General features: G+C 37.7%; 1 protein-coding gene across 1 annotated transcript in view; it reads left to right on the top strand.

Moving 5' to 3' along the window:
* Positions 1-20,120, top strand: part of LOC124613099 (NTF2-related export protein) — a 52,094-nt gene extending 31,974 nt beyond the window's left edge. Inside the window, exons 2-4 of the mRNA XM_047141693.1 lie at positions 1,408-1,488; positions 4,510-4,654; positions 19,809-20,120. Coding sequence (XP_046997649.1) covers positions 1,408-1,488; positions 4,510-4,654; positions 19,809-19,975 — 393 coding nt within the window. The 3' untranslated portion in view covers positions 19,976-20,120. The remainder of the gene's footprint in view (positions 1-1,407; positions 1,489-4,509; positions 4,655-19,808) is intronic.
* The last annotated feature ends 4,420 nt before the right edge of the window (positions 20,121-24,540 follow it).

Genomic DNA, 24,540 nt, shown 5'->3' with positions numbered 1-24,540 from the left:
TGGATGGTAGTATGAACTGGGAGAGGCAACATTCAGTGTTCGGATTTGGTTGGTTTTGGTTGCAGGGATTGGTGACAAAGAAGTGTCTCCAATGCAGGGCAGGGGGTTGGAGACTAGGTCTTTGTCCACAGGATTAAATTTGGTTCTAGGGCTAAAGTGGAGACCTTTGGATAGGACTGAAACTTCTGTGGGGCAGAGGGTTTTGGTGGAAAGGTTAACAACAGTGTTATGGGAATGTTTCAGGTCTGGATTTGGTGAAGTGTTGGTAGGGAGTTCTCTCCCTCCACTCTTACCAAGCTATCCATCCACTTTCTTGCCCTCTCCAGATTGCTGCTTCTGCTCCATGTGACAGTTGCATTCCAGGCCAAGTTGCTGGAGATGGCAGTTTCTGTGTGTGTGTGTGTGTGTGTGTGTGTGTGTGTGTGAGTGTGAGTGAGAGAGAGAGAGAGAGGTATGCTTGCTTTTGCGAATGGAAGCATTTGTGGTTCCTTTTCTGACGAAGGCTGTGCTGAAAGCTTATGTGTAAGTGTCTTTTCATTGTGTCTGTCTGCAACTTAATGTGTCATCTTTACAGTAAGTAGCAATCTTCCTTTTGTTTGTATTGTTGATATTCCAAATTGGAGTTCCATTGTTTCAATAACTGGTTCATTTAAGTATATTTTGTCAAGTGGAAAACCATACAAAGTAATAAGTGCCTCAGCTCCAGTTAATATTTTTAATGTTTATTCATTCCACTTATTTTGAATTTACAGCACATTTTTAGTGAGAACATAAACAGAAATGCAAGCCAAAATCAAAATTCAATACAGTAAAACCATACAAAATGTCAGAATGTGTAAGATCAGAAGCAGAATAAAAACTGTAAATAGTAATATATACAGTGGAAACACAGTATGATGAAGCCGTTTCCGTGCATATATGGATATTTGTGCACACACACACACACACACACACACACACACACACACACACTCACTCACTCACTTAGGTACATCAGTAAAATCTTAATAATGTATGCAAAGTTCTGGTTGAGAAGTACGAGTTATTTAGAAATAAAGGAAATGACTTACCAAAACGCAGAAGCACTATGTCGTCAATAGGTACACAAACAAAAGGCACAGAGCTTTACTAGCTGTCAGAATGCACTTCCTTTTTCAAGCTTGTAGGAAAATGTGTATGCATGCGCGCGCGCGCGCACACACACACACACACACACACACACACACACACACACACACACACTGAAATTGCATGATCTAAGCTGGGCATTAGTGGTATATGACCCCGTTACCTGTTTGTCAGGATTGTTTCCCCAATACCTTCTACGTCTTGAATTTTTACAACTAATAGTGTTTAGTTTTGTAATTTAATTATGTTCTAAAATAATTATAAAATTTGAAATTGTAGGACGCAAAGGTAGATCAAGCCTGCAGAACTGCTGAGGAATTCACGAAGTTGTACTATGAAAGTGTGGATAAAAGGAGGCATGTAAGTAAATTAGTGTTTGATTGAAATTTTCACATTTATTTGAAAAGGAGAAATATATTGTGCAACTAAGCATTTATTTCATGAAATTAAGCATTGTATCAGGCAATACGTCTGTCAATAGATAACTTTTAACGAAAGACAGAAAACTTTGTGGCGTGTTTTTGAAATGTTCTGAAGATTCACCTTCAGCTCATTTAAATTATGTTTCACTTTTTTAAGTGCTGTCAGACAATAGGTATGTTATGAATTCCGATTGTGTGAAAATGCCTTCCCCCAATCCCATTTGTCAGATACAATCACAAAACTTGCTGCTAGACTAAAACTCTTGAGATTTGACACTGGAACCTCTCCTTTTGTGAATAATGTTCTTACCAGATAAGCTACTGAGGCATGACTCACAATTTGGCCTCATTGCTTCACATCTACGAGTACTTCTCTCCTGGTTTGCAAATTTCACAGAAGCACTCGTGTATGTATTGCTGGACCAGCACTCCCCTAAACAGGAACTGACATGTCTGTCGTATTTTATTATAAATAAGCATACTAAGAAGAACATACCTTGGTCAGCAGCAGAGTGAAATTGGCCAAATCTGTAAATACTTAACAGAAGAAATTAAAATATCTAAAATCCACTCCAAATGAAATTCAGTGAGGTGGATTTGTATTTGGGAAGGGCAGATGGCTCAAATCCTCACATGGCTATAGATTTATAGTTTGATTTTCATTTTTCAGAATATGCCTCTGAAGTTAATTGAAAGAGAGAAGATACAGACTAAATATTACACCAGTAGAAATATATAATGAACAGGAAAATTCACCATGGTAGTACAGGATGTTCATAAGTTTGAGATCTGTTTTATGAACTTGAATTAAAAAAAGATGGCACACATGTCCTGAATTAGTGAATGGCGGCAAAAGACAATTCAGTGAGTGAGATCAAACTGTTACAAGTGGTTGAAATTGTATGTTTAAAGTAAATCACTGTACAGATGTGATGTACCTCCTAGCAAAGCTGAAAGTGTTTAAAATACGGTGCTGTGTATGGATGATGGATGGATCAAGTGCGGAATGAAGAGGTGCAGGAAGAAATAGAACTTGCTTGCCAGAAGAAACATACGAAACTCAAGAAACTTGTAACGTACAGAAAAAAGTAAGGATGCGCGCGGAAAGTAACCAGGCTGCCTGTGCATGTGGCCCAGCGTGAGGCAGCTTGACCTAGTTCGGAAAATATCCCCTTTTTATTTAATGAGGCAGCACACAACACAGGTGATGGCACTGATAGGTACAGCCCCACATCTGCCAGCAAGCCGGAGTTAACTAGACATTCTTTGCCCACTTTCGATACCCCGATTGGCAAAGCGCTGTGCTGACAGAACCGATGTGCATGCCCTGCAATCTTTCTCAAATGCTTGTAAAGAAATTAATCAGCAAAAAAATTGATTTTAACGTTACTTTTAGCGTTATATGTCAGCTTCGTGATGAAGTGCCCAAAATTTCGATAACAGATATACTTAATGTGATATTCACATTTAAGTATAACACTTTGAGAAATTCGAAAAGTTTGCAATGAAAAATAGGAGTTACTATGAGTCGTTATTGGTTCATATTACATACATACATATAAATTTAGTTAAAATATTGCAGTTTGCTGTAGATTTGGGAGGAGGTCTTTCTCTGTCTCCAATCTTAAAATGGAATTTGTGGCGCATTCACTTCTGATCACACATGTACGAGAATGAAATATTAAAACATCCCTCATATGAGATACCGATGTGAGATTTTGAAAAGTGATAGCACGCGAGAAGTAAGGTATTTTGCTATATACTTAACGTACAGAACTTCCTTATCTGCGGCAATATAGCAGAAGCTATGGCTTTTATTTCAATTTTTTTTTTTTTTAACCCAGTACCGCATTTTTTTTTTGTAGTCTCAACATCTATTGAAAAGAGGATGTGCAAGTATGAAAATAAACATGAGATTTTTTCTCTTACTTTACTGCGAACTGAAACAGTGAAGTTTTCCATAAGTTATTTGCCTCTCTGGTCCCCATTGACAGTTTAATATGACTCTGTGTCAGAATTATGTCACTATAGCTACTGCAAGGCGAGTTTGTCCAAATTATACTGCATTTTAGTAAAAGAAGCAAAATGAAACTTGTCAACAAGAGAAATGTAGCCATTACTTGTAGCTGATGATGCTTCTTGAAATGATAAAAGATTAACTCTGACAAAAATATCGTAAACCATTGTCTTTTTAATAGTGAACAAGTGGAATGTAAACTTACCAAAGAATTTTCTCCCTTCATCTGGGAAGTATGAGACTAATTTGCAGCAAATTGTGTACCATCATTGTGTGTGTGTGTGTGTGTGAGAGAGAGAGAGAGAGAGAGAGAGAGAGAGAGAGAGAGAGAGAGAGAGAGAGAGAGATATCTACTTTAGAACTTTAGAAGAAGGCCTTTAGCAATCTTTTTATTGTACCTGTCTGTGACTCAGCATCTCCTCTATGTGGTGATTAGCTACCGTACCATAGTATATTGATATAATCCCCAGCAGCATGCTTTGACAAATTACACTTACATTTATTTTCTGCAATGATTTGCTGTTTTCACCGGTTGTTCCAGTTCATTTTTTTCCGTGAGTCAACACTCTCAAGAGTGGCAGATGTCTTGGAAGACAATGAAGTGCACGCAGTTCTGAAATTGAGCCACCATAATGCTTCCATTCTTATGCATTTTTTAGAACCAAATTAGTTATGTAATAACGAAGATTAGACGCCACCTTTGCTGTTATTGTTTGATTTGCAAGTGTTTTTATGTACTGCATTTTGTGCACTTTGCTGAAATCAGCCTTACAGACTATAGTACCCCATGTGAGGATAATAATGATCTTAGTTTTCTGTTACTTCAGCAGGAGTGTATATGATATTAATAATATCTATCTTGGTTACAATGTAGAGTGTAAATGAAGCAGCTGCCTGTGGACTTGTTTGTTCTGTTTTACAGCTCATGTTTCTGTTTTTCAGCTGATGTCTAAATATTATTTAGATACTGGGATCCTTTCTTGGAATGGAAATGGAACTGTTGGTAAAGACCAAATTCAGAAGTTCTATGAGCAGTTACCGTCTACAGAACATAGATTGACATCACTTGATGCTCAACCAGTAATAGGTAAATAAATTGGCATAAATTTTCTTCAGGACAATTTTATTACCTTAATCTGAGAATAGGTCTACAGTAAAGAAAGACAACAGTCAGTAAAATAACAGAAAAAACCTGTCTGGTCGTTTGTTGACAGTCACAATAAACAGATTCAGATTCCTTTGTCCAGGAATGGTTTAGAAGGAATTGAGCCTTTTGAGGTATAAGTGGAGAAATCACTCAAGAATTTGGATCAAGGTATAAAGCAGCAGGTAGGATAATATTTGTTTGGACCTGTCATGTTCCGTGTTTGACCAGGCATTAGGGTGATGCTGTGGTACCCCTTGAACAGTCCCATTTGCATCAGCACTTTTCCATTCTTTTTTCTTACAGAAGAACCTGTGGACACAAAGTTAGTGTTCTTGTCAGGATTTGTTCATGTAGAAGACTGAAACTGCTTGATAAATTGAAAAATTGCTTGTATTTGATTCCCACTAGAGTAGTTTTTTATACTTATGGTACCTGAAGTCCAGAACTGAAATATACCATTTCCAAAGCAGTTTGAAGCAACTCTCAAAAACACTTCATAAAATTGTCTTCAGAGTTTTCCGAGCCTTTTTATACGCTAAACTGAGGTGGCATTCTTTTGATAAGCATTGTGGCTAAGTGGTAGAGTGCTCGCCTGACGCATGGGAGAGACAACATATTTGAATCCTGGCAGAATCAAATTTTTTAACAAAGGTGCATGTTTTATGAGCATGTGTGTGAAGTGTAAAATACAAAACAATAAAAAAATCAATTTATAACTTTTTTAACTCTTCAGTCTTTTATAACAGATGTGTAATTAAGAATTTTTGTTTGCAATGAGAAGGAGATTTTTATGTGCAGTATATAATTAGAAATAAGAGGACACACATTTTTCTTAAAAATGACAATTAGCTGTGTTAATTTGCATATATTTTATGAATTCTATATTTAAGTGATATAGGTATTCAAACTTTACAGATCTAGTAATTACCAGTCTCATATGCATTATGTATTTTACGGGTCATGGAAATGCTCCTAGAACATGCACGTTTGTTTAAAAATTTGACTCCATATGGAATTGAACAAGGAGCGAGCACTCTACCACAGAGCCATGCTGCTTGTCAAAAAATATATTTTAGTATATTAAACACAATTGGAAAATTTCAAAGTCGATTTTCTCAAGAATATTTCAGTGTTACATCAAACTGCTTTGAGAGAGGTATGTTTGAGTTCTGAACTTCATGTACTACAAATACAAAAAATTACAAAAATCTGATTGCCATGCGATCACTTTGTTAGTTGAGGTGGGACTGACATTTGTGTAAAAATTATCATTACAGTTTAAAAGACCTGCCAAACAATGGTTTTCTCATAATTTATTTTTTGTGCAATAATTTTGTGTTGTCTCTCAGATTAGTGAGATGCACATAACATACGCTATGTGATCAAAAGTATCCGGACACCTGGCTGAAAAATACTTACAAGTTCGTGGCGCCCTCCATCAGTAACGCTGGAATTCAGTATGGTGTTGGCCCACACTTAGCCTTGATGACAGCTTCCTCTCTTGCAGGCATATGTTCAATCAGGTACTGGAAGTTTTCTTGGGGAATGGCAACCCATTCTTTGTGGAATGCTGCACTGAGGAGAGGTATTGATGTCGGTCGGTGAGGCATGGCACGAAGGCAGCGTTCCAAAACATCCCAAAGGTGTTCTCTAGGGTTCAGGTCAGGACTCTGTGCAGGCCAGTCCATTACAGGGATGTTTTTGTCATGCAACCACTCCGCCACAGGCCAAGCATTATGAACAGGTGCTCGATCGTGTTGCTCAGTCGCCGTCCCCAAATTGCTCTTCAACAGTGCGAAGCAAGAAGATGCTTAAAACAGCAATGTAGACCTGTGCTGTGATAGTGCCATGCAAAACAACAAGGGGTGCAAGCCCCCTCCATGAAAAACAAGACCACACTATAACATCACCACCTCTGAATTTTACTGTTGACACTACTCACACTGGCAGATGACGTTCACCGGGCATTCGGCACACCCACACCCACACCCTGCCATCGGATTGCCACATTATGTACTGTGATTCATCACTCCACACAGCGTTTTTCCACTGATCAATCATCCAATGTTTACGGTCCTTACACCAAGTGAGGCGTCCTTTGGCATTTACCAGTGTGATGTGTGGCTTGTAAGCAGCCGCTCGACCATGAAATCGAAGTTTTCTCACCTCCCGCCTAACTGTCGTAGTACTTGCAGTGGATTCTGATGCAGTTTGGAATTCCTGTGTGATGGTCTGGATAAATGTCTGCCTATTACGCATTACGACCTTCTTCAACTGTCTGTGGTCTCTGTCCGGCAACAGACGAGGTCGGCCTGTACACTTTTGTGCTGTACATGTCCCTTCAGATTTCCACTTCACTATCACATCAGAAACAGTGGACCTAGGGATGTTTAGGACTGTGGAAATCTTGCATACAGACATATGATGTAATTGACACCCAATCACCTGACCACGTGAAGTGAGTCCATGAGTTGATTGGCGACTCCATGGAGTGTTCTGTACACCACGACCAAATAGTGGATAGAATTGGAAGGAGAATCAGCATTGGCCGTATTTTTTGTTTTATTATTCACAAAATCGATTTTCGGTCACTTAGTGATCATTTTCAGTGCTGTAATATACATTTAAAATTGGTAGGCACTGGTATCAACAGTTTATGTGATCACTCTAAGCTTGTTGATACCAGTGCCTACCAATTTTAAATGTATATTACAGCACTGAAAATGATCACTAAGTGACCGAAAATCAATTTTGCGGATAATAAAACAAAAAATACGGTCAATGCTGATCCTCCTTCCAGTTCTATCTGGGTCCATGAGTGCCGCGGACCTTTCTCACGATATCTAATGACTACTGAGGTCACTGATATGGAGTACCTGGCAGTAGGTGGCAGCTCAATGCACCTAATATGAAAAACGTTTGTTTTTGCTGGTGTCCCGATACTTCTGATCACATAGTGTATGTACATGCAGGGCTGTAGCTAGGATTTTGCCAGAAAGGTGGGGGATTAGTCCAGTTTGTTAAAGAGCATCTTCAAAAGTCCCATGTTTCTCATTTATTCTGAAAACACATTTTTAATTTTTTAATTTTGTGTAAATAATTTGCTTTCAGGAGGCTCTCAGTTTCGGGAGGCTTTCATACAAATAGTATTTGGTCTATAAAATTAAGAAAGAAAAGCTTTTCTTAAGAAAGGTATAACATATATTTTCTGCAATATAGTACCCAAATGCACAGTTAAGTATTTCATTATGTGGCAATATGATAACTTCTTTCTAGTGCAAAATGAATTAAAATTCTAATATAAAGTATTTCTCCTTGCTAACAAAACACGGCTCAGTCATGTAATATAAGGTTCACTCTCGTAAAACAGAAGAATCTAAAACATTGGGTTGAAACTTATAAAGTTAAACGAGTTCAAACCTCTCTTGACAATAGCTATTTTTCTCCTTCTACTATCTTGTATTTAAATTTACAACTTAACTGAAACGAAGTGTGAGAATTCCTTCAATATATAAAGTGTACCAAGTTCCTCAGTTCAGTCTCAAATTTTATTGAAGTATCTTTCATTTCATTGAATTTCTTCAAGTTTCTCAAGTGATGAACTTCTTTAAAAATTATTATTTGAACAGTCAACTTGAAGCTGTAGCAATCAAATTTATTTATAAAACAAAACAAACTACAGAAATGTTATCAACTACAGTTTTGGGATCTTACCATTGATTTCAGCTAGACCTCTAATGTTTGCAACCTCATAAATGAGTTGGTATTTATTCATGATAATATGGTTATACAGTCTGTGATGCTAATAAATTCCTCTACAACGTAAGTTGTCATTTATCACATTTATTTTGTTTTAGAAATGAATGAACTATAGACTGAGCTATCACATACCCCTTCTGCTCTCCACAAGCTACTCCTCATTGTTCCATATCGGAACTGGTTTTCATAATTGAGTACCATCTGGGCAACCATATTGGATGATATTTTCCCAGGTGGGCTACCAATGATAGAATTTTGTGCAACTTTTTTTAAAGAAATGCAATGATCACCATTTGCACAATGTTTTTGTTAACCAGCGTGAGGTTTGGGCTACACTGGCAAATCGAAGCATATTTTTGTGCATTGATTTGTATTTAATGTTATTTGTAAGGATGTTTACCACTACACTACCTTGTGAAATACTGAAACTCCAAAGTTCTGCCAGTCTCCAAATAAAGACTTCAGTACTAACATTAAACTGCTATATGTAGGTAATTAGGCTGTTACAGAGGTGCATATGTATTTTGAACTTACCTTAGTGCAAATGGACGAATAAAATCCGTTTTCTTCTTCTTTCTTGCTACAAACTTATCCATAATTAGAAGGTACCATAACCGCACAAAATCAATAAACGGTAGCACTTACATTAAATTCAGCTGCAAGTAAGAACTTACCTGATTAACAAAACAACTACTGATCTCAAGTAAAGGCAACAATGCCAGTAGTTGTCTTAGCTAAAGGAGGGATGGTAACAGCAAGTAGTGATATGGATAGTTAATTTATCGATGGCCTTGACTATCAATACTGCATACCACTTTTTCATCGTATGACTGAAAATCAAAATATCTTCCAGATTTGCTACATGGCAAATATAATAAACGTAATTTCAGTTAGGTGATAGGGGTGTCCAGACCCCAGGACCCTCCCTTTGGCTATGTCCTTTTCGTACCTTCAGCCCCAAATGTGTGCTGTACTCTTTGGTCCAATGGGAACTGAATGGATTAATTCAACAGTAACTGTAGAGCAGTTGCTCATTTGTTTAAATTGTACCTATGCGTCTTTCGCAACCCAAATCCATCAGAGATTTCATCTTTGCAAACTTCTTTGTTGATATTCATTCCCCTAAAAATATTGTGTATTTTAATGACCAAATGGAGTCACTACATTCACTTAATTATTCTTTTTCTGGTTAGACAATGTACATATTTTACATTACAATATCTTCGCTGGCCCATTTCTTAATTTTAACACTTCTTTAGTCAAAGTTCGTGTTTCGGCTGCTACTGGCAGCTGCTTTGACTGAGAACAAACTAGACTATATGCACCTTATTGCCATCTGTTTTGCAGAGGAACTACTTCAGGAACAGCACATTCACAGTAGGAAACAAAATACTGTCCATTCTGAGTGAGATGCTACATAGCACCAATGTTAGGATGCTGTTTATTTGGATCATTATAATTTACAGTAGATACACCTGTGACTAGAGGTCTGCGCGGATAAGAAAAGTGCAATCCGCATCCGCAGCAATTAATCCGCATCCGCAAGTTCCTTATCCGCCTCCACATATATTTAAATTTTGAATGAGTAACCAATAGTAATAGACAGAAGTACTTAGAATTATGGTATGTAATAACGTAGTTATTGTTAGGTTGCCATTTCTGTGACAACTTAACTACTTTTGACTTCTTAAATCACAGGAAATGCTCTAAAGCAGACCATTTCCAAATAGGAAAGCATTGGCGCTCCGGAGCACACACAGTAGCGGCTCGGATCTCGTGCGATTGGAAACACTATTTAAAAAAATAAAATTCAGTGTAATAGTATTAAATGATCAAAATACGTGTATAGAAACAATTATATTTCACTGCTCTTGTGCCAAGGCAGCTGAAAATGACGATGGTTTTAAACTGTTACTAGCACATTGCATCATTTACCGACAGTTTTTTTGTACTCACTGCTTGGATGTGTCAAATTTTGAAGCCATTCATGTCAGCTGATGATTATATTATAGCTTACGCGTTCAGTCCTCGTCATTTCCAGATGAAAATATTTACAGTATTAGGCCTACACTGCTAAATGCTGGCGCACCTGTGAAAAAGTTAAACTGCCAGCAATAATTGACGTTGTTTGGAAGAAATAACTCGTCTTCCGAAGAGTGACAACAAAATCAGTGGTTATAGAAATTAGGAGTCCATTTAGCTTTAGCTAAAAATATGATTGAAATCTCGAACCTCACCTTTTGGCTGATTTATCGAATAAAGACCTAGTGATAAATGAAATGTCTGTTTCATTCCTAACTAAACAAAGTTTTTCGCACTTTAAAACATCCTCAACATTGGTCTAAATTACTAAGACAAAATTTGCAGTAGATTTCGCAGTTAATACTTTAAAATATAAATAATTTTTTTCAGAGTTTAATGGAACTGCAAACGATTTCAAGATGTCTATATAAAAACCACTGTCCCATAACTACAAATGTTAGGCACTGTTCCCTGTTAAGCAATACCGAATTACAGTTAAAAGGTTCAATTTTGTTACGAATTTCAGCCCTTATCTTTACTAATTGGCTGGTAAATTAAAATACACATTATTATTTTGGATGATTTGAATATTTTGTAAGTTTTCAATGTGATCAGAATAATCTTTCACGGGCTATCGCAGTCACAGCTTGTTGGTGGTCGTGAGCTGTAGTTTGAAGTCCTACTTGTAATTAATTACAAGGCCCGCCATGCCACCGCTCCGGCCGGGCTGTTTCACTGTTCACAAAGAGCGACTGCAAACGTTACTGTAATGCACACTAAAATTTAGGTAGGCACTTACGAGATCATCATTACCTAGTTTAATAATATTGATGTGTTAGCTGTTGAATGTTCTTGTTGCGAAGAGTAAAAACTTAAAATTGAGCTCTTTAATATGAAAATTACAACAAAACAAATTGCTTGTTAAATATTTCCTTCTTTTACCTAATGCTACTTAAATGTTCTTGATGGGAATAGCAAAAATACTAACAATATGTCGAGGAAATTCTTTACTATAAATATTACAATAAAAACTCACAGGTTTCAGATTAAATATTTTCATCTTCTGCTTGCTTCTGATTCAAATTCAGTAAAAGAAAGAATCAGATGAAAAAAAATTGTAACTAATTCAGATAAGCCCAAAAAATATAGTGAAGTAAGAGAAGCTGTACAAGTACCTTTTTACTTTGGAAGATTACTATGCAGGAACATGATGTCATCAATCGTATGTGGCTTCAAGGACGTGCGTTGGTCCTGCATTATTTGTCCCGCAGTAGAGAAGCTTCTCTCAGATGGCGCGCTGGACGCTGGAATGCAGTGCACGAAGTATGCGAGTTTGGGAAGACGCGGATAGACGTTTTTACGTCCATGCCACCAAGCTATCAGGTCAATGCCTTCCGAAAATTGGACTTTATCATTAGTATATCTGGGAATTTCATCTGACGCGAAGTCAAGATCTCTCAACGATTCATCTTCTGAGGAATCTTCAAATTCATTAAAAAGTACGTCAGACTTCTGTCCCCCTCGCCCCCGCTCCAGGAATTCCAGACGTTGTTTCCTCCTTATCTTTTAACTGTGTACAATTTCTCGCAACACAATTTTGTTTCCTTTACAACTTCATCTTTTTCGACACTGCTAAGAAATTTTAGGTTTTTATATTTTGGATTCAAAAACGTTGCAAGTTTATGGGTTACTGTTATGTCCCATTTGCTGATTAAAATAGATTTGGCTGTACTCTTTAAATCTATCAGAAATGGGGAGTTGCCATTATTTTTTTCAAGGAAGGAGAGAAGTTTTAACTTCCACAACACACAGAAATAAAATGTAGGGGTTTTGGAGGCTTCGAGCTCACAAGAAGCTATTTTAAATGGTGTCAGAAAGGTTATTATATCTTCCAACATCCTCTTGTCTATAGAATCAGTCAAATTATCTTGATTTTTCTCTGACAAAATTGACAGAACTTCAAACCATTGTGAATTAATAGACTCAAACATATCCAATTTACTGTTCCATTGTGTGTCTATATCTCCTTTCAATGACTTCTGAAGACCAAATCTTTTAAAGAAAGTTGTGATAGCTTGACAGGAATTTATTAGTCGCTGCACGTCCCTCTCCTCATCATTCGCGTCTCCTCGAGTCGTGTGCTCCTGCACAGTATTAAGAATATGTGCTGAGCACGATAGCCTCTTGTATTGGCGAAGTGCTACCACTATATTTGGACCTCTATCCGTAACGAACACGGTGTTATTCACAGCACTCAATAAATCGAACGACCGTAGTATCTTAATTAATTCAAGTTCAATGTTTTCTCGTGGTTTTTTTTATCACAGTCTCAAAATTTCTGGTGCACAACACTCGATCCTCAAGTTTCACTTCTTCATAATTAACATAATGTGCAGTCACTCCCATATAGTTTATTTTACGGTACGAATCAGTCCATAAATCAACAGCTAGTGCTCCATCTATATCTCTGAATATATTCTTCACTTCTGCGGGGACAGTTTTACGCAGACGATCGGCCGTTTCCTTCAAATTTCTGGATATGGTGGTTGGATGAGGTAGCAGTTCCTTAGCACTCACTGCACCGTACTTGGCCCCCACATCAATAAGAAACTGTGCCGTCTCGAGAAACCCAGATCCACACGCAACTTCGAATGATAAGATGTCTTTGCTGACAAAATTGGTAAGTTTTTCTGTCGCGGCTGTCTTCAAATTTAGCGGAACTTCAGGATCTTTCAGGTCCCTCTTGGTATTTAAATAAGTAATTATGCTACTTTGTCCAGCCTCAAACAAATGTTTTAGCAAATTTGAAGTTCCACTTTTGTGTCCAGTGTAGGAATATACCTTTTTACATGCAAAACAAGCCACTATATCTTTTATCTTTTCGTTGCCATCAAATACATATCCGAAATTTTTCCAAATTGGCGATTTCAATTTGTTTTTCTTCACTAATGTAAAATAACCTTTTTTCACCTTACACGAAATTGTATCCATCGATATGGTGTTCATTTGAAGAAAGAACTCTCACTGATATTTGCTACGATGCACGTTGTCACACGGTCAATACAAAGCGCTAACTGAAAGCAGCGCAAAATTGCAACGGGCACCTATCTGGTAGACAGTGGGCAGGTTTGCCACCCAGGGAGCACTTCACATGCCACACGAAAGACACAGTCTCGGAAACGGATTAGGCGCAGGTCTCTTGGGTACAGCTACGTCGGTCGTAGCCAGGGGCTGACGACAACAGACATCCGCTCTACCTGGGCCCTGCAAGATTCCAAGAATGTCAACAGACTTGAAGTTTTCAACTAACATTGCAACATACGTACTGGGCAGATGCCTTGCTCATTATCCGCAGATGACCCGCGGATATCCGTGCCGGTCGCAATTTTATCCGCCAAGTAACAAACACCGCGGATATCCGCATCCGCAGACCTCTACCTGTGACATATGAATTAAAAAAAAAAAAGTGTTTCTATTCCTATTTCATATGCTGTGTGCCAGTGTCGTGAAGAGTGTTTCGTGGGCTCTCCATTGCCCAGTGATGAAATAGATCGCATTTATTCATGGAATCGTTACAATGCCTGTTCTTTTCACATCTTTTCCAGATTGTTTTTCGTGTTCCTATTTTTTTCTGTAATAGTTTGTTATGCAATCCTTCTAATATTTTTCATTGTTGATGTACAGCCTTTGGACAAGGACACTTCTGGGATTCCTCCGTTATATAAGGCAGCTTTCAGTTTTTATAAAGAAAAACCTAATAATTATGGAGTGAATTTTGGCAATTATTAACCTAGACTTCGAGCCGCACTACAGATCAGTTTCTTACCTTCCAACCTTAGCATAACTGCCCCTGGACTTAAGGCTATGCTACAGACCAGTTTTAAATTGTACTCTACTCCCACAATTCAAGAATACAAAGCTTTTCAATAGGCCAGCACTGCCTGTACAATGGCTCCTTAAATTGTGTGTGATTGAATAGAGTAGCATGGAGAATAGGCTATTTTCCTGTATTAAAAATGTGGTTCAGATTGTTGTTATTCTGATCAGTTATAACATTGAAATAGCATTTACAAGTCAGTATTCTCACAGTATATTATTTTTATGCTATTAAAGCTTAAAAATCATTAAATATCAAGACCTGGTCATGTGATTGAAAACACTGTGTTACTGGCTGATGCTCTGATGACGTCACAGGCTAGGAGTAAGATGAAGCTATACTCACATTATAGGAGCATTAGCTGAAGTTACAGGGTTTTTACTTACTTTTACTGTGAACAGTTTAGCTGTTTAGTGATGGAAAACGCAGTTACAACTTTTACTTAACAATAAAAAGGAATTATGTGAATGCTGATAGTGGAAGCCTTGCGAAAGTTGATGCATTTATGCCTCACCCATTTAGAGCAGTGATATTTGCAACGATGGACATTCTTTTCCTCACTCCTTGTAACATCATTAAACTTGCTCAAAACAAAGGATTTTTAGAACTTTTTCAAATGTGTCTGTATATTATAACTAAATTGTTGACTGTCAGTCAAGAGCTACAACCCAAAACACAACAAAATTAGTCTTGGTAAAACTTAGTGCTGATTTCCTGTTAGAAGGCACTCAGCAGAGATGCAGCATACTTTAGGTGTCCTGTGGCACAACAGGTAGTGCATTCAGCTGTAGTGAAAGAGGTCACATGTTCGAAACGTGGAAGGATCATACATTTTTAAAGTTTTATATGAAATACGAAAATAGCATTAGCAAGCACTGATGGTAGCAGTTGTTTTGATTGTCGGCTGTATTATACAGGGTGTTTATAAATGAATATCAGGGTTTTAATGCTTTATAATATTTATTACATTAAACTTACAGTAATAAATGATATGTCAAATGAAAGAGCAACTCAAACAGTCGTGTTTGGCATCAGTGTGCATGCGCAGTGCCTAATGTTTCCGCCGCAATCTGCTAGACAGCAGTAGTAGCGAAGATGGCGACTAGTGAACAGAAAGCGTTTTGTGCTTTGCAGTTTGCAAAGACTGAATCTGCAGTTACTGTGCAATGTGCATTCCGACTGAAGTTCGGTTTTGATCCTCCAAGTGATGATAACATTCGTAGATGGTATCATCAATTTGAAGATGATGGCTGCCTTTGTAAAGGAAAGAGCACAGGACAACCAAGAGTTAGTTTAGAGACTGTTGAACGAATGAGAGAGTCGTTCATTCGTAGCCCAAAGAAATCAGTCCGGAAGGCTAGTCGTGAATAACAAGTTCTCATGTTGACTGTTTGGAAAGTTTTAAGAAAACACGTACAATTACGTCCTTACCGTTTATAGCTATTACAGGCTCTAAAGCCGGCAGACTATGTATTATGTGCCAACTTCGCAAACAAAATGTTGTTTCATGATGATAAAGATTTTCTGGATCATGTTGTCTTCAGTGATGAATCGACCTTTCACCTTACTGGCCATGTTAACACTCACAATGTGCGCATCTGGGGCTCAGAAAATCCTCAAGAGGTGGTACAAATGCAACGAGATTCCCCTAAAGTGACTGTGCCTTGTGTCGTATCCCACGAAAAGTTTATGGACCTTTCTTTTTTGGTGAACCTACTGTAACTGGCAGTTCTTACCTTGATACACTAGATTAGTGGCTCTTCCCTCAGTTGGAAGAAGATGAGCCAGAGAACTTAATTTTCCAGTAAGATGGTGTGCCACCTCACTGGCACAGTGAAGTACACAATTGGTTGAACTTCTCTGTACCCAAGCACTGGATAGGCTGCAAGGGGCCCAATGACAGGGCTTGCTTCGCGTGGCCTCCACGTTCATCCGACCTAACGCCATGCTATTTTTTCCTTTGGGGCTTCACAAAGATTTTGTGTATGTGCCTCCGCTACCAGCAGACCTCCCTCAATTAAGAAACCGGATTGAAGCAGCTGTTGCTACAGTCACGGAAGACACACTTACCAACATTTGGGAAGAACTCGGCTATAGCCTTGATGTGTGGCTCACATTGAACATTTATAAGGTTCTTGGTAAAATTGTTTGAGTTGCTCTTTCATTTTATGTATCATTTATAACTAAATTTAATATAATAAATATTATAAAGCATTAAAACCCCAATATTCATTTATAAACACCCTGTATACAGCTTCGTATTAGTTGTAGTCTGAGAAATGGACAACAGAGGATAAATGCATTTACTTTGAGAACAAAAAATTCACTTTTTCGGAAAGCATTAGTAGTAGTGAAGATATAACCATATGTGCACAGTACAACGAGGTGTAGGATGATGAGAAAATATGGAGATATATAAAAAATGTACAAAACGAATGTGACACAAATGTAAGGGCTGTGAGGTTTGTGAGTGTAAACTAACATTAGTGTCAGAAGCACACTTCATATTTATGTAAGATAATGAAACTGCAAAAGTTTAAACAATAAGGATCCTAGTTACACAGTAAGAAGATAAAAACATATTTTTTAATAAAATAAAAAGTCACATTAACTAGAAAATATCTTTTTGAAGGTGACATGTGTGAACAGTGATTGCAAAAGTAAGCGCATGCAAACAGCAAGGAAAACACAATAATATTCTGTTTCTGGTCGGTGTGGTGAAGTTTTGTACTTTTGATTTGGTTTTCATTTGAGAAGACTGTCGAGTCATTTTACAAATAAGTTAAAATTTTCTGTCAGGTTGGATTCAAATCAGTTATCTATGGACATCATCTTATAGAATTTGGTGGTTCACCGCGTAGTTACGTAAAACGACAATTTTCACGAGGAGTTGCTGTCCTCTGTTGTGACAATGGAAGAGCGTATCTTGGAGATATGTTAATGTTAACTTCACTCTGCAACATATTTTTAATTAAGTTCATGAACTTGTGTGTTGATGTGGTGACAATTTGCTGGTACAGTGCAACCACATTTTGCACATCTTCTCGTTTTCCAGAACACTCAAAAACAGCTTTTCAGAAGTTTCTGTAGATGGATTAGTACAGTATGGTACTCAAGATGTATACCAGCTTGGAAAAACCCGGGAATTTTTCGGAATTCCAGGAATTTTTCATTGTTTCAGTTTTCAGTTAGTTTCAGGTAATTTTGACTGGTAAGAACTGATATTCTAGCAAAGAATGTTACTGTATCCTGCTACTGGAGAATAATACTGCAACAATAATATATAAACGAGAGAAAAAACACAATAAAACTTTCTTTATTTGCAAAGGAAATGCGCCATTTACAACTAAACGCCGTGCGCGCACAAGCATCTGCAAACAGCTAAAGTATGTCAACAGCCTTAGGGTGAAGACTATGCAATACTTCGTAACAATAAACTGCTTTCTATGAGTGTGACATCACAACTGTTTACTTTAGATTTGTTTCAGCAGTTGCCAGCGGGCTCATGTGCATGCACAGTTGACTCGCGTATGAGCAGTACCTTCTCCCGTTTCCAGATGCTTGAAGTGTGGTTGTTAGCTGTACTAGCAGCAGCCGCAAGCAGTCAGATTTTAATGAAAAAAATATTTCTAGTGCACCCTAGCTGCCAGATTCGTGCATGCGCAGCGTTGTGTGGGGGGGGTCTTCACATGATCCGTGTTTATGTTAAGTGATTTCGCTTTTTCCTCTTCATTTACAGCTCCCACATCAAATGAAAACAAAACAGATTTCTGTGGCCAGGAGTTATCAAGTGAATTAAAATACACTCACATAATTACAGAAGGTAAAAATATATTATTAGCTTCAGTTTTCTGATTTTTATTTTATTTCCACGTTTCTGGCAGTCAAGCATTAATCGCCTTGCTGAACAAAGAAGTTATTTTTCTTAGTTTGCTAAAGAACTTTGGCTTTATTAATCTTTTCCGCTGAGGCAGTCAGTTTATTTGAAACAAAGTGTTTCATTCCACAGTATTGGCTAGTTCCAATTGTTCACTAAATTTCAAGTGCATGTTTTCATCTTCTGCTACGTGTGGCATTATACGTATGAACATGCGGGCTTCCTAAATAGTAGCTGCAGCTGCGCACATGCAATAATGTCTGTTTTCTGGTGCTCTATGGCAGCTGCTAAAAGGAACTGATTTCTAACAGTCTTGGGAAAGTACTGCGAATGCTGGTTTGAAACGTGCTACTTTCAAAGTAAATTTCCTTTCACACGAGATGAATTATGTTACGTGTGAGAATGTGGGATGAATTTTGTGAATCACAGAGCATTTGACTCTCGTTTAAAACTTAACACTTTGAGGACCAGCCACCAGCCACTTAGAAGAATTTCAAGCCCAGAATATTTTAAATTTACTGGCACATTTGTGTGGTGTATCTTAAAGTATAACACAAGCAAAAAAAAAAAAAAAAAAAAAAAAAAAGGATCAGTATTACATGTGAAAGCTTAGCTTCTCTTGTAGCTATACGATGTATATTAATGTAAACCATTAACATTTTTTCTTTGTGTGTTCGTGCTACTTAACAGTGATTGGGTGATTACAACACATGTGCTATGCTCTGAATATCTGCTGTCATCGGCAGGTGAGATCGCGTGGCATGAGATATGATTGGCTTACAAAAGGGCCTCGCAATCTCGATTCCCCCCTCCCCCTCCCCCCCCCCCCCTTAATGTGCCGGGAAGTTCTATGCCAGTGTATAAAATGTTACCCATTCCAAGGATTGATAAGTTTTACAGTTCTGATGGAAAATCTACGGAAAACCTACTGCCACTTAGCACAGAAAAACTGTATTTTCACTTGGGAAGCAGTATATTTTTTAACCTGGATATCCGGGAAAAATCCTGGAATTTTTTTTTCCTTGTCCGCGTATACACCCTGGGTACTACACACCATTTGTAACACTTTCCTGAAATGTAAAATCCAAAACAATACATCACTGTGAACTAACATTATGACAGTAGCAGCAGCGAACTAGCCAGTGACGTCACAGGCATCACATGAATCGAATGGAGCATTTTAGCGAACGTCCAAATTATTTGATTTTCATTTCTATTTTTATAAAAGAATATTGAAATTCTAGAGGGGGAAAAGCCTGTTAGGAGAGTATAATAAAATAATTAATAGCTTAACACAATTTCCAGAAAACAGTCAAATGCCGTACTTTGTTATAATGGTCTCCTGACTGAAGATCACCACAACACCAAGAAAAAAAAAAAAATTGTAAATTGTAGTAATGAGAAGAATGTCTCCATATGTCAGTATTTCTTTAACAGTACTTATATGGGAAGTGCAAGTGAATAGATATGCACCACCAACATGTATTGGCTTCTCAGTATTATGTAAGATAGTTTATCTTTAACAACTATACTTTTCTAAAATATTCTTTGAATTACAGATGTTGCTGTCTCTAGTCAGCTTACGTTTGTGGTACAAGTTAGTGGATTTGTGAAATTTCAAGATAAGGCACAAAGACCATTCCAGCAGAATTTTGTTATAACAGCAGAAGGAGACAAATGGAAAATCGTCAGTGATTGTTTTAGGCTGCAAGAACCTGTTGCTTAAAAAAAAGGAAAAGACTAACTTACTGTAATAATTAAGTTTGTGTTTTATCTAAGCAAAAAATATAAATTTAAAGAAGTTGTTATTGTTATTTTTACACACTTTGATTAAAAATTATCTCTGCAGAATATCGCAGAAGTGGAAAGTATATTCGTATCGAAATACTAAAATATTGCTTTGCTATTTGTGTTACTGAGTACTTCCCTCCATCCGTCCCTCCCTCCCTCCCTTCCTCCCCCCGCCCCCCCTTTTTTTTTTAACAGAGGATCAGCACTGCCCTATATTCCAAGTGTGTGTGCGTGCGCGCGTGCGCTCGCCTGCTCGCACGCTGAAATGAGTGCCTTATGGTTTGAAGCAACCACTCCTAATATTGCAGGAATTTTCTCATTGGCCTATGGAGAAAAATAAGTACTCTCGCTGATAGTTATAATGCAGGAGTACTTCACTCTAACAGCATATTTATATCAAGTTTCAAATGACAACATATGCCATTCGTCGAAGGACTGAAATTTCCACTATATTTTTAGAAATCAGTATTATACGCAATAGCCATTAGGGTGTTGAGTTTGTGTTGCCGACTACACTTCATAAAATTTCGTTGTGGCTGTCCAGTATTTTAAAACAGACAGCACAGACAGAGGTACACGCTCCCTTATGCCTGATAGTTCACATGTTAAAGTCAGCTGTAGCTACATCAACATCTACATGGATAATCTGCAAATCACACTTATAAGTACCTGTAGAACCTGCTTCACAATAATTCTGGGCAGTCGAACTGAGCGCAGTATAGGGTGACAAGCATGTGGTTTTGTGCATGTTTCTCCTGCAAGCTTGGAAAAGGAAATTCATTCCAAAAGCTAGCAAAGCTCTGTACCTTTTGTTCCTGTACCTATCGACAGTGCAGCGCCTGTCTTTTGGTGAGTCATCTCCTGTATTCCTAAATAATTCGTAATTCTCAACCAGAACTTTCTGGACATTATTATTTCATAATAATTCTCTATTATGCCAATCTCGAACAGCGTGAAAAAATGAACATCTACATCTTTCTGTGTGAGCCCTGACTTCCCTTATTTTATGATGATGATCATTTCTCCCTATGTAGGTCAGCGTCAACAAAATATTTTCACATTTGCAGGAGATATTTGGTGATTGAAATTTTGTGGGAAGATTCCGCCGCAACGAAAAAGTCTTTATTTTAGTTATGTCCGTCCCATGGATAGAGTAGCATGGAGAGAGTAGCATGGAGAGCTGCATCAAACCAGTCTCAGGACTGAAGACCACAACAACAACATCCCAAATCCTTTATCATGTCGGTCACACTCTCTCCCCTATTTTGCGATAATCAGGGTGTATACGATCCGGGAAAAACCCGGGAATTTTTTCATCTGGGAAAAACCCGAGATATTTTTAGAATTCTGGGAATTTTTCATTGTTTTAGTTTTCAGTTAAATTTTTGTAATTTTGTCTCGTAAGAACCAATACTCTAACAAAGGACATTACTGTATCCCACTACTGCAGAATAATACTTCACAAAAAAAAACATAAATGAGAGAAAAAACGAAAATAACATCAATTGCAAAGGAAACGCGCCATGTACAACGACGACACACAGTGCTCATGCAAGCGTCTGCCAATTGAAAATGTGTCAAAGGCTTTAGGAAGACTATGCAGTGCTTCATAACAACAAAATGCCTCCAATGAACGTGAAGTCGCAACTGTTTACATTCGATTTGATTTTGCAGTTACGCGCGGGCTCATGCGCATGCGCAGTTGAGTAGTCACGTTTGAGCAGTAGATTCTCCCGCTTCTGGCAATAGGAATGTGGCTGTTGGCTGTGCAAGCAGTCGCAACATGCAGCTAGATGCTACCGGGAAAAGGGGGTGCCAAATTCATATTCTTGAGGAAAAAAACTTGCTTCTCAAAGCACCCAGCGCACGTTTGTCTATTGATTATTCATATGATTTTGAAACGCTTACCTGTTGGTTTTTGAACACATTTTAAGTTGATTTCTGAATGAATCATAGTTGACTCTTGAATGCATGCAAAGTGTACGTGATGTCTCTATCAGGAGAATCCTCGTCGCATCTAGAAATAAACTTACCGCAGACAAAAGGGGACGGAGCTATATGAGTTGAGGTAGTAAAGCCGAACGCATGAATGCCAATCTATGTCTGATTATGTGGTTGATTGGGTTTACAAATGATCAGCATTGTTATAATTACTGACGAAATCCATAGATTGAGACTACCAGAATGGAAATAAACGACTGACAGGAATAATTATCGTCTGGGTGTATCCAAAAAAATGAAATTTTGACAGAAAATTTTTGGCCAGATCACTACACTAGTAAGGACCAGTAGTACAGTCTCTGACTAGCAGCCGCATAAGTTCTATTCTGGAAGTAACACGGAAAACGTGTTGTTCGAACACATAATAACGCCTAATCGGAAAAAAAATCGCGGTATAACTAAACCTGTGATTCTGGCAGGGTTAGTGAAACTAATCAGCGAACAAATTTTGACAGTGGCAGCAATAGCTAAAGAATTGGTGATGACAAGATTGTTTGTTAGAATGAGGAAGGAGAAGAAATGGGGACATCACACAAATTATGGAAGAATAAGACGATTCCAAATTTATATAAAAATTTCGTAATACTACTTTTCGATCTCTTGCTTGAGAAGCTGGTGCGTATGAATGAAATGTGAAACTATTTCCTAACATAAAGCTTTTTGCTTGTTGTAGGCCTAATATGCATTTGATATTGGTACTTTGGATTGTATTCTGTCGTGTTATAAAAATGGCCATTTGTACCAAAACAGCCTCGTTTATTTGGTGTGTTACAAAATTGCTGTTATATTAGAAAGGCCTATTTTGTTTTATCTAGCAGACAGTGACAAAACAGACGTAATCAGATAGAGAAACCACACCAGTCTTGGGTATTATTTGTATTAACAGCTTTTTCAGTATTAGACGACATTTCGATTTTTCATGTAGCAAAACGTTTGACGAACTTTGATGAGGTAATAGACTCTTTCGCAGAAAGGAAAGCACGCCATGTAAAGCCGTAGCAAGATTTGAGAGGAAAGAATGCTAGGAGCTAATGTTTGAAGAAATGTGTAATTTCTTGCTTCTCTCTTGTCAGTATTGGTTTTATATATCCTATATTTAATTTTATGTCACACAAAACAGCAAGTTATTAACTAATAGGCAATAAAGAGTTCAGATTTTCTGAAGAGTTCTTGTTCTCTCGATTACAAATAATCCCATCCGCTATTAATTGCGAGATTTTTAAAGAGGGGCAGGCTGTGAAACTGGCCAACTTGGAGCAGGAGAGGCATCACAGGACATTTCAATTTCCGCTCTCCTAAATATAGTTTGGACGTGCGGTGGAAAAATGCTTTATCAAGAGGTGTGGCACTGCACTTTGGCATACCTAAGACCAAATAATATGTCTTACATTTCCTCGAATACATATGTTTCAGACTTTTGAGAAAGATGTGCGCTACAAGATGAACATATTTTGAAAATTCGATTTTTTTTTTTTTTTTTTTTTTTTTTTTTTTTTTTTTTTTTTTTTTTTTTTTTTTACTATTGACCTGGTTCGCAAATGTCGTAGAATCGGGGCTGATGCGCAGAGCAGTCTGACAAGGGGAGGCCGCCAATTGTGAAATTCAGATTCGATTCATACTGCGCATAACAAAAGCTCATGGCCAGAGGTATAATGTGGCAAAGCACCAAGATGCACTTCTCAGCCGTTGTAGAGAAAATCGACAGTTAAAAGAAACCGTTGCGGTGAAATACTCTCTACGATTACTAATTTTCTACACCGTCGTGGTGCAGCGGTAAGCGGTCGGATTCGTAATCCAAAGGTCGTCGGATCGATTCTAGCGCCATGCTACTTTTTTTTTAGTATTTGTTTTTTGTAATTCAAATATATATATATATAAAATTCCCGGCAATCAGTTGCAAAAATTATGCATATAATAAGTTGTTGAAAGTCGTTTGTCGTGGAAAAACTGGCGACTTCGAACATCATTATGTTTTCCTCAAACAAAGTTGTATTTCACAAATGTTATTAATTATCTTCATAATGTTAACCACGTATAGTTAACGGAAGACGTAGAAACGATATTCCGAAACGAATACGTATAGCGTAAGTCAAACGTTCGAATTAGAATAGAGACCCCACGAACACAAACTTGCTGTGGCAGGTATGAAATATAAACTCCGTTACTCGCTCGTTACACTTGAAGGACAGATGTTGAATGGGCCGAAACGAGCCGCCGCATAACAGCGTAGTTGCCTGCTAACTTCGAAAGAATGTAGATGCGGTCCCTAGCGCAACTTATAACATCGTCGAAAATCAGTGCGGACGGGAGAGCTTTGGTACACCCTGTTAAACAAACGGAAAAATGGAGGCGGTACAATTGGAGAGCGATCTGCCTTCACCAACATGCATAAGCAATTCATTAATAGTTTTTTTAATTATTATTAGTTGTTTGTAATTCATATATATATATGAATTACAAACAACTAATAATAAAAAAAAAGTTCATGGTGCGAGATTC

The sequence above is a fragment of the Schistocerca americana genome, chromosome 4 (genome assembly GCF_021461395.2).
Source record: "Schistocerca americana isolate TAMUIC-IGC-003095 chromosome 4, iqSchAmer2.1, whole genome shotgun sequence".
Lineage (NCBI taxonomy): Eukaryota > Metazoa > Arthropoda > Insecta > Orthoptera > Acrididae > Schistocerca > Schistocerca americana.
This window is presented reverse-complemented; position numbering and strand designations above follow the sequence as displayed.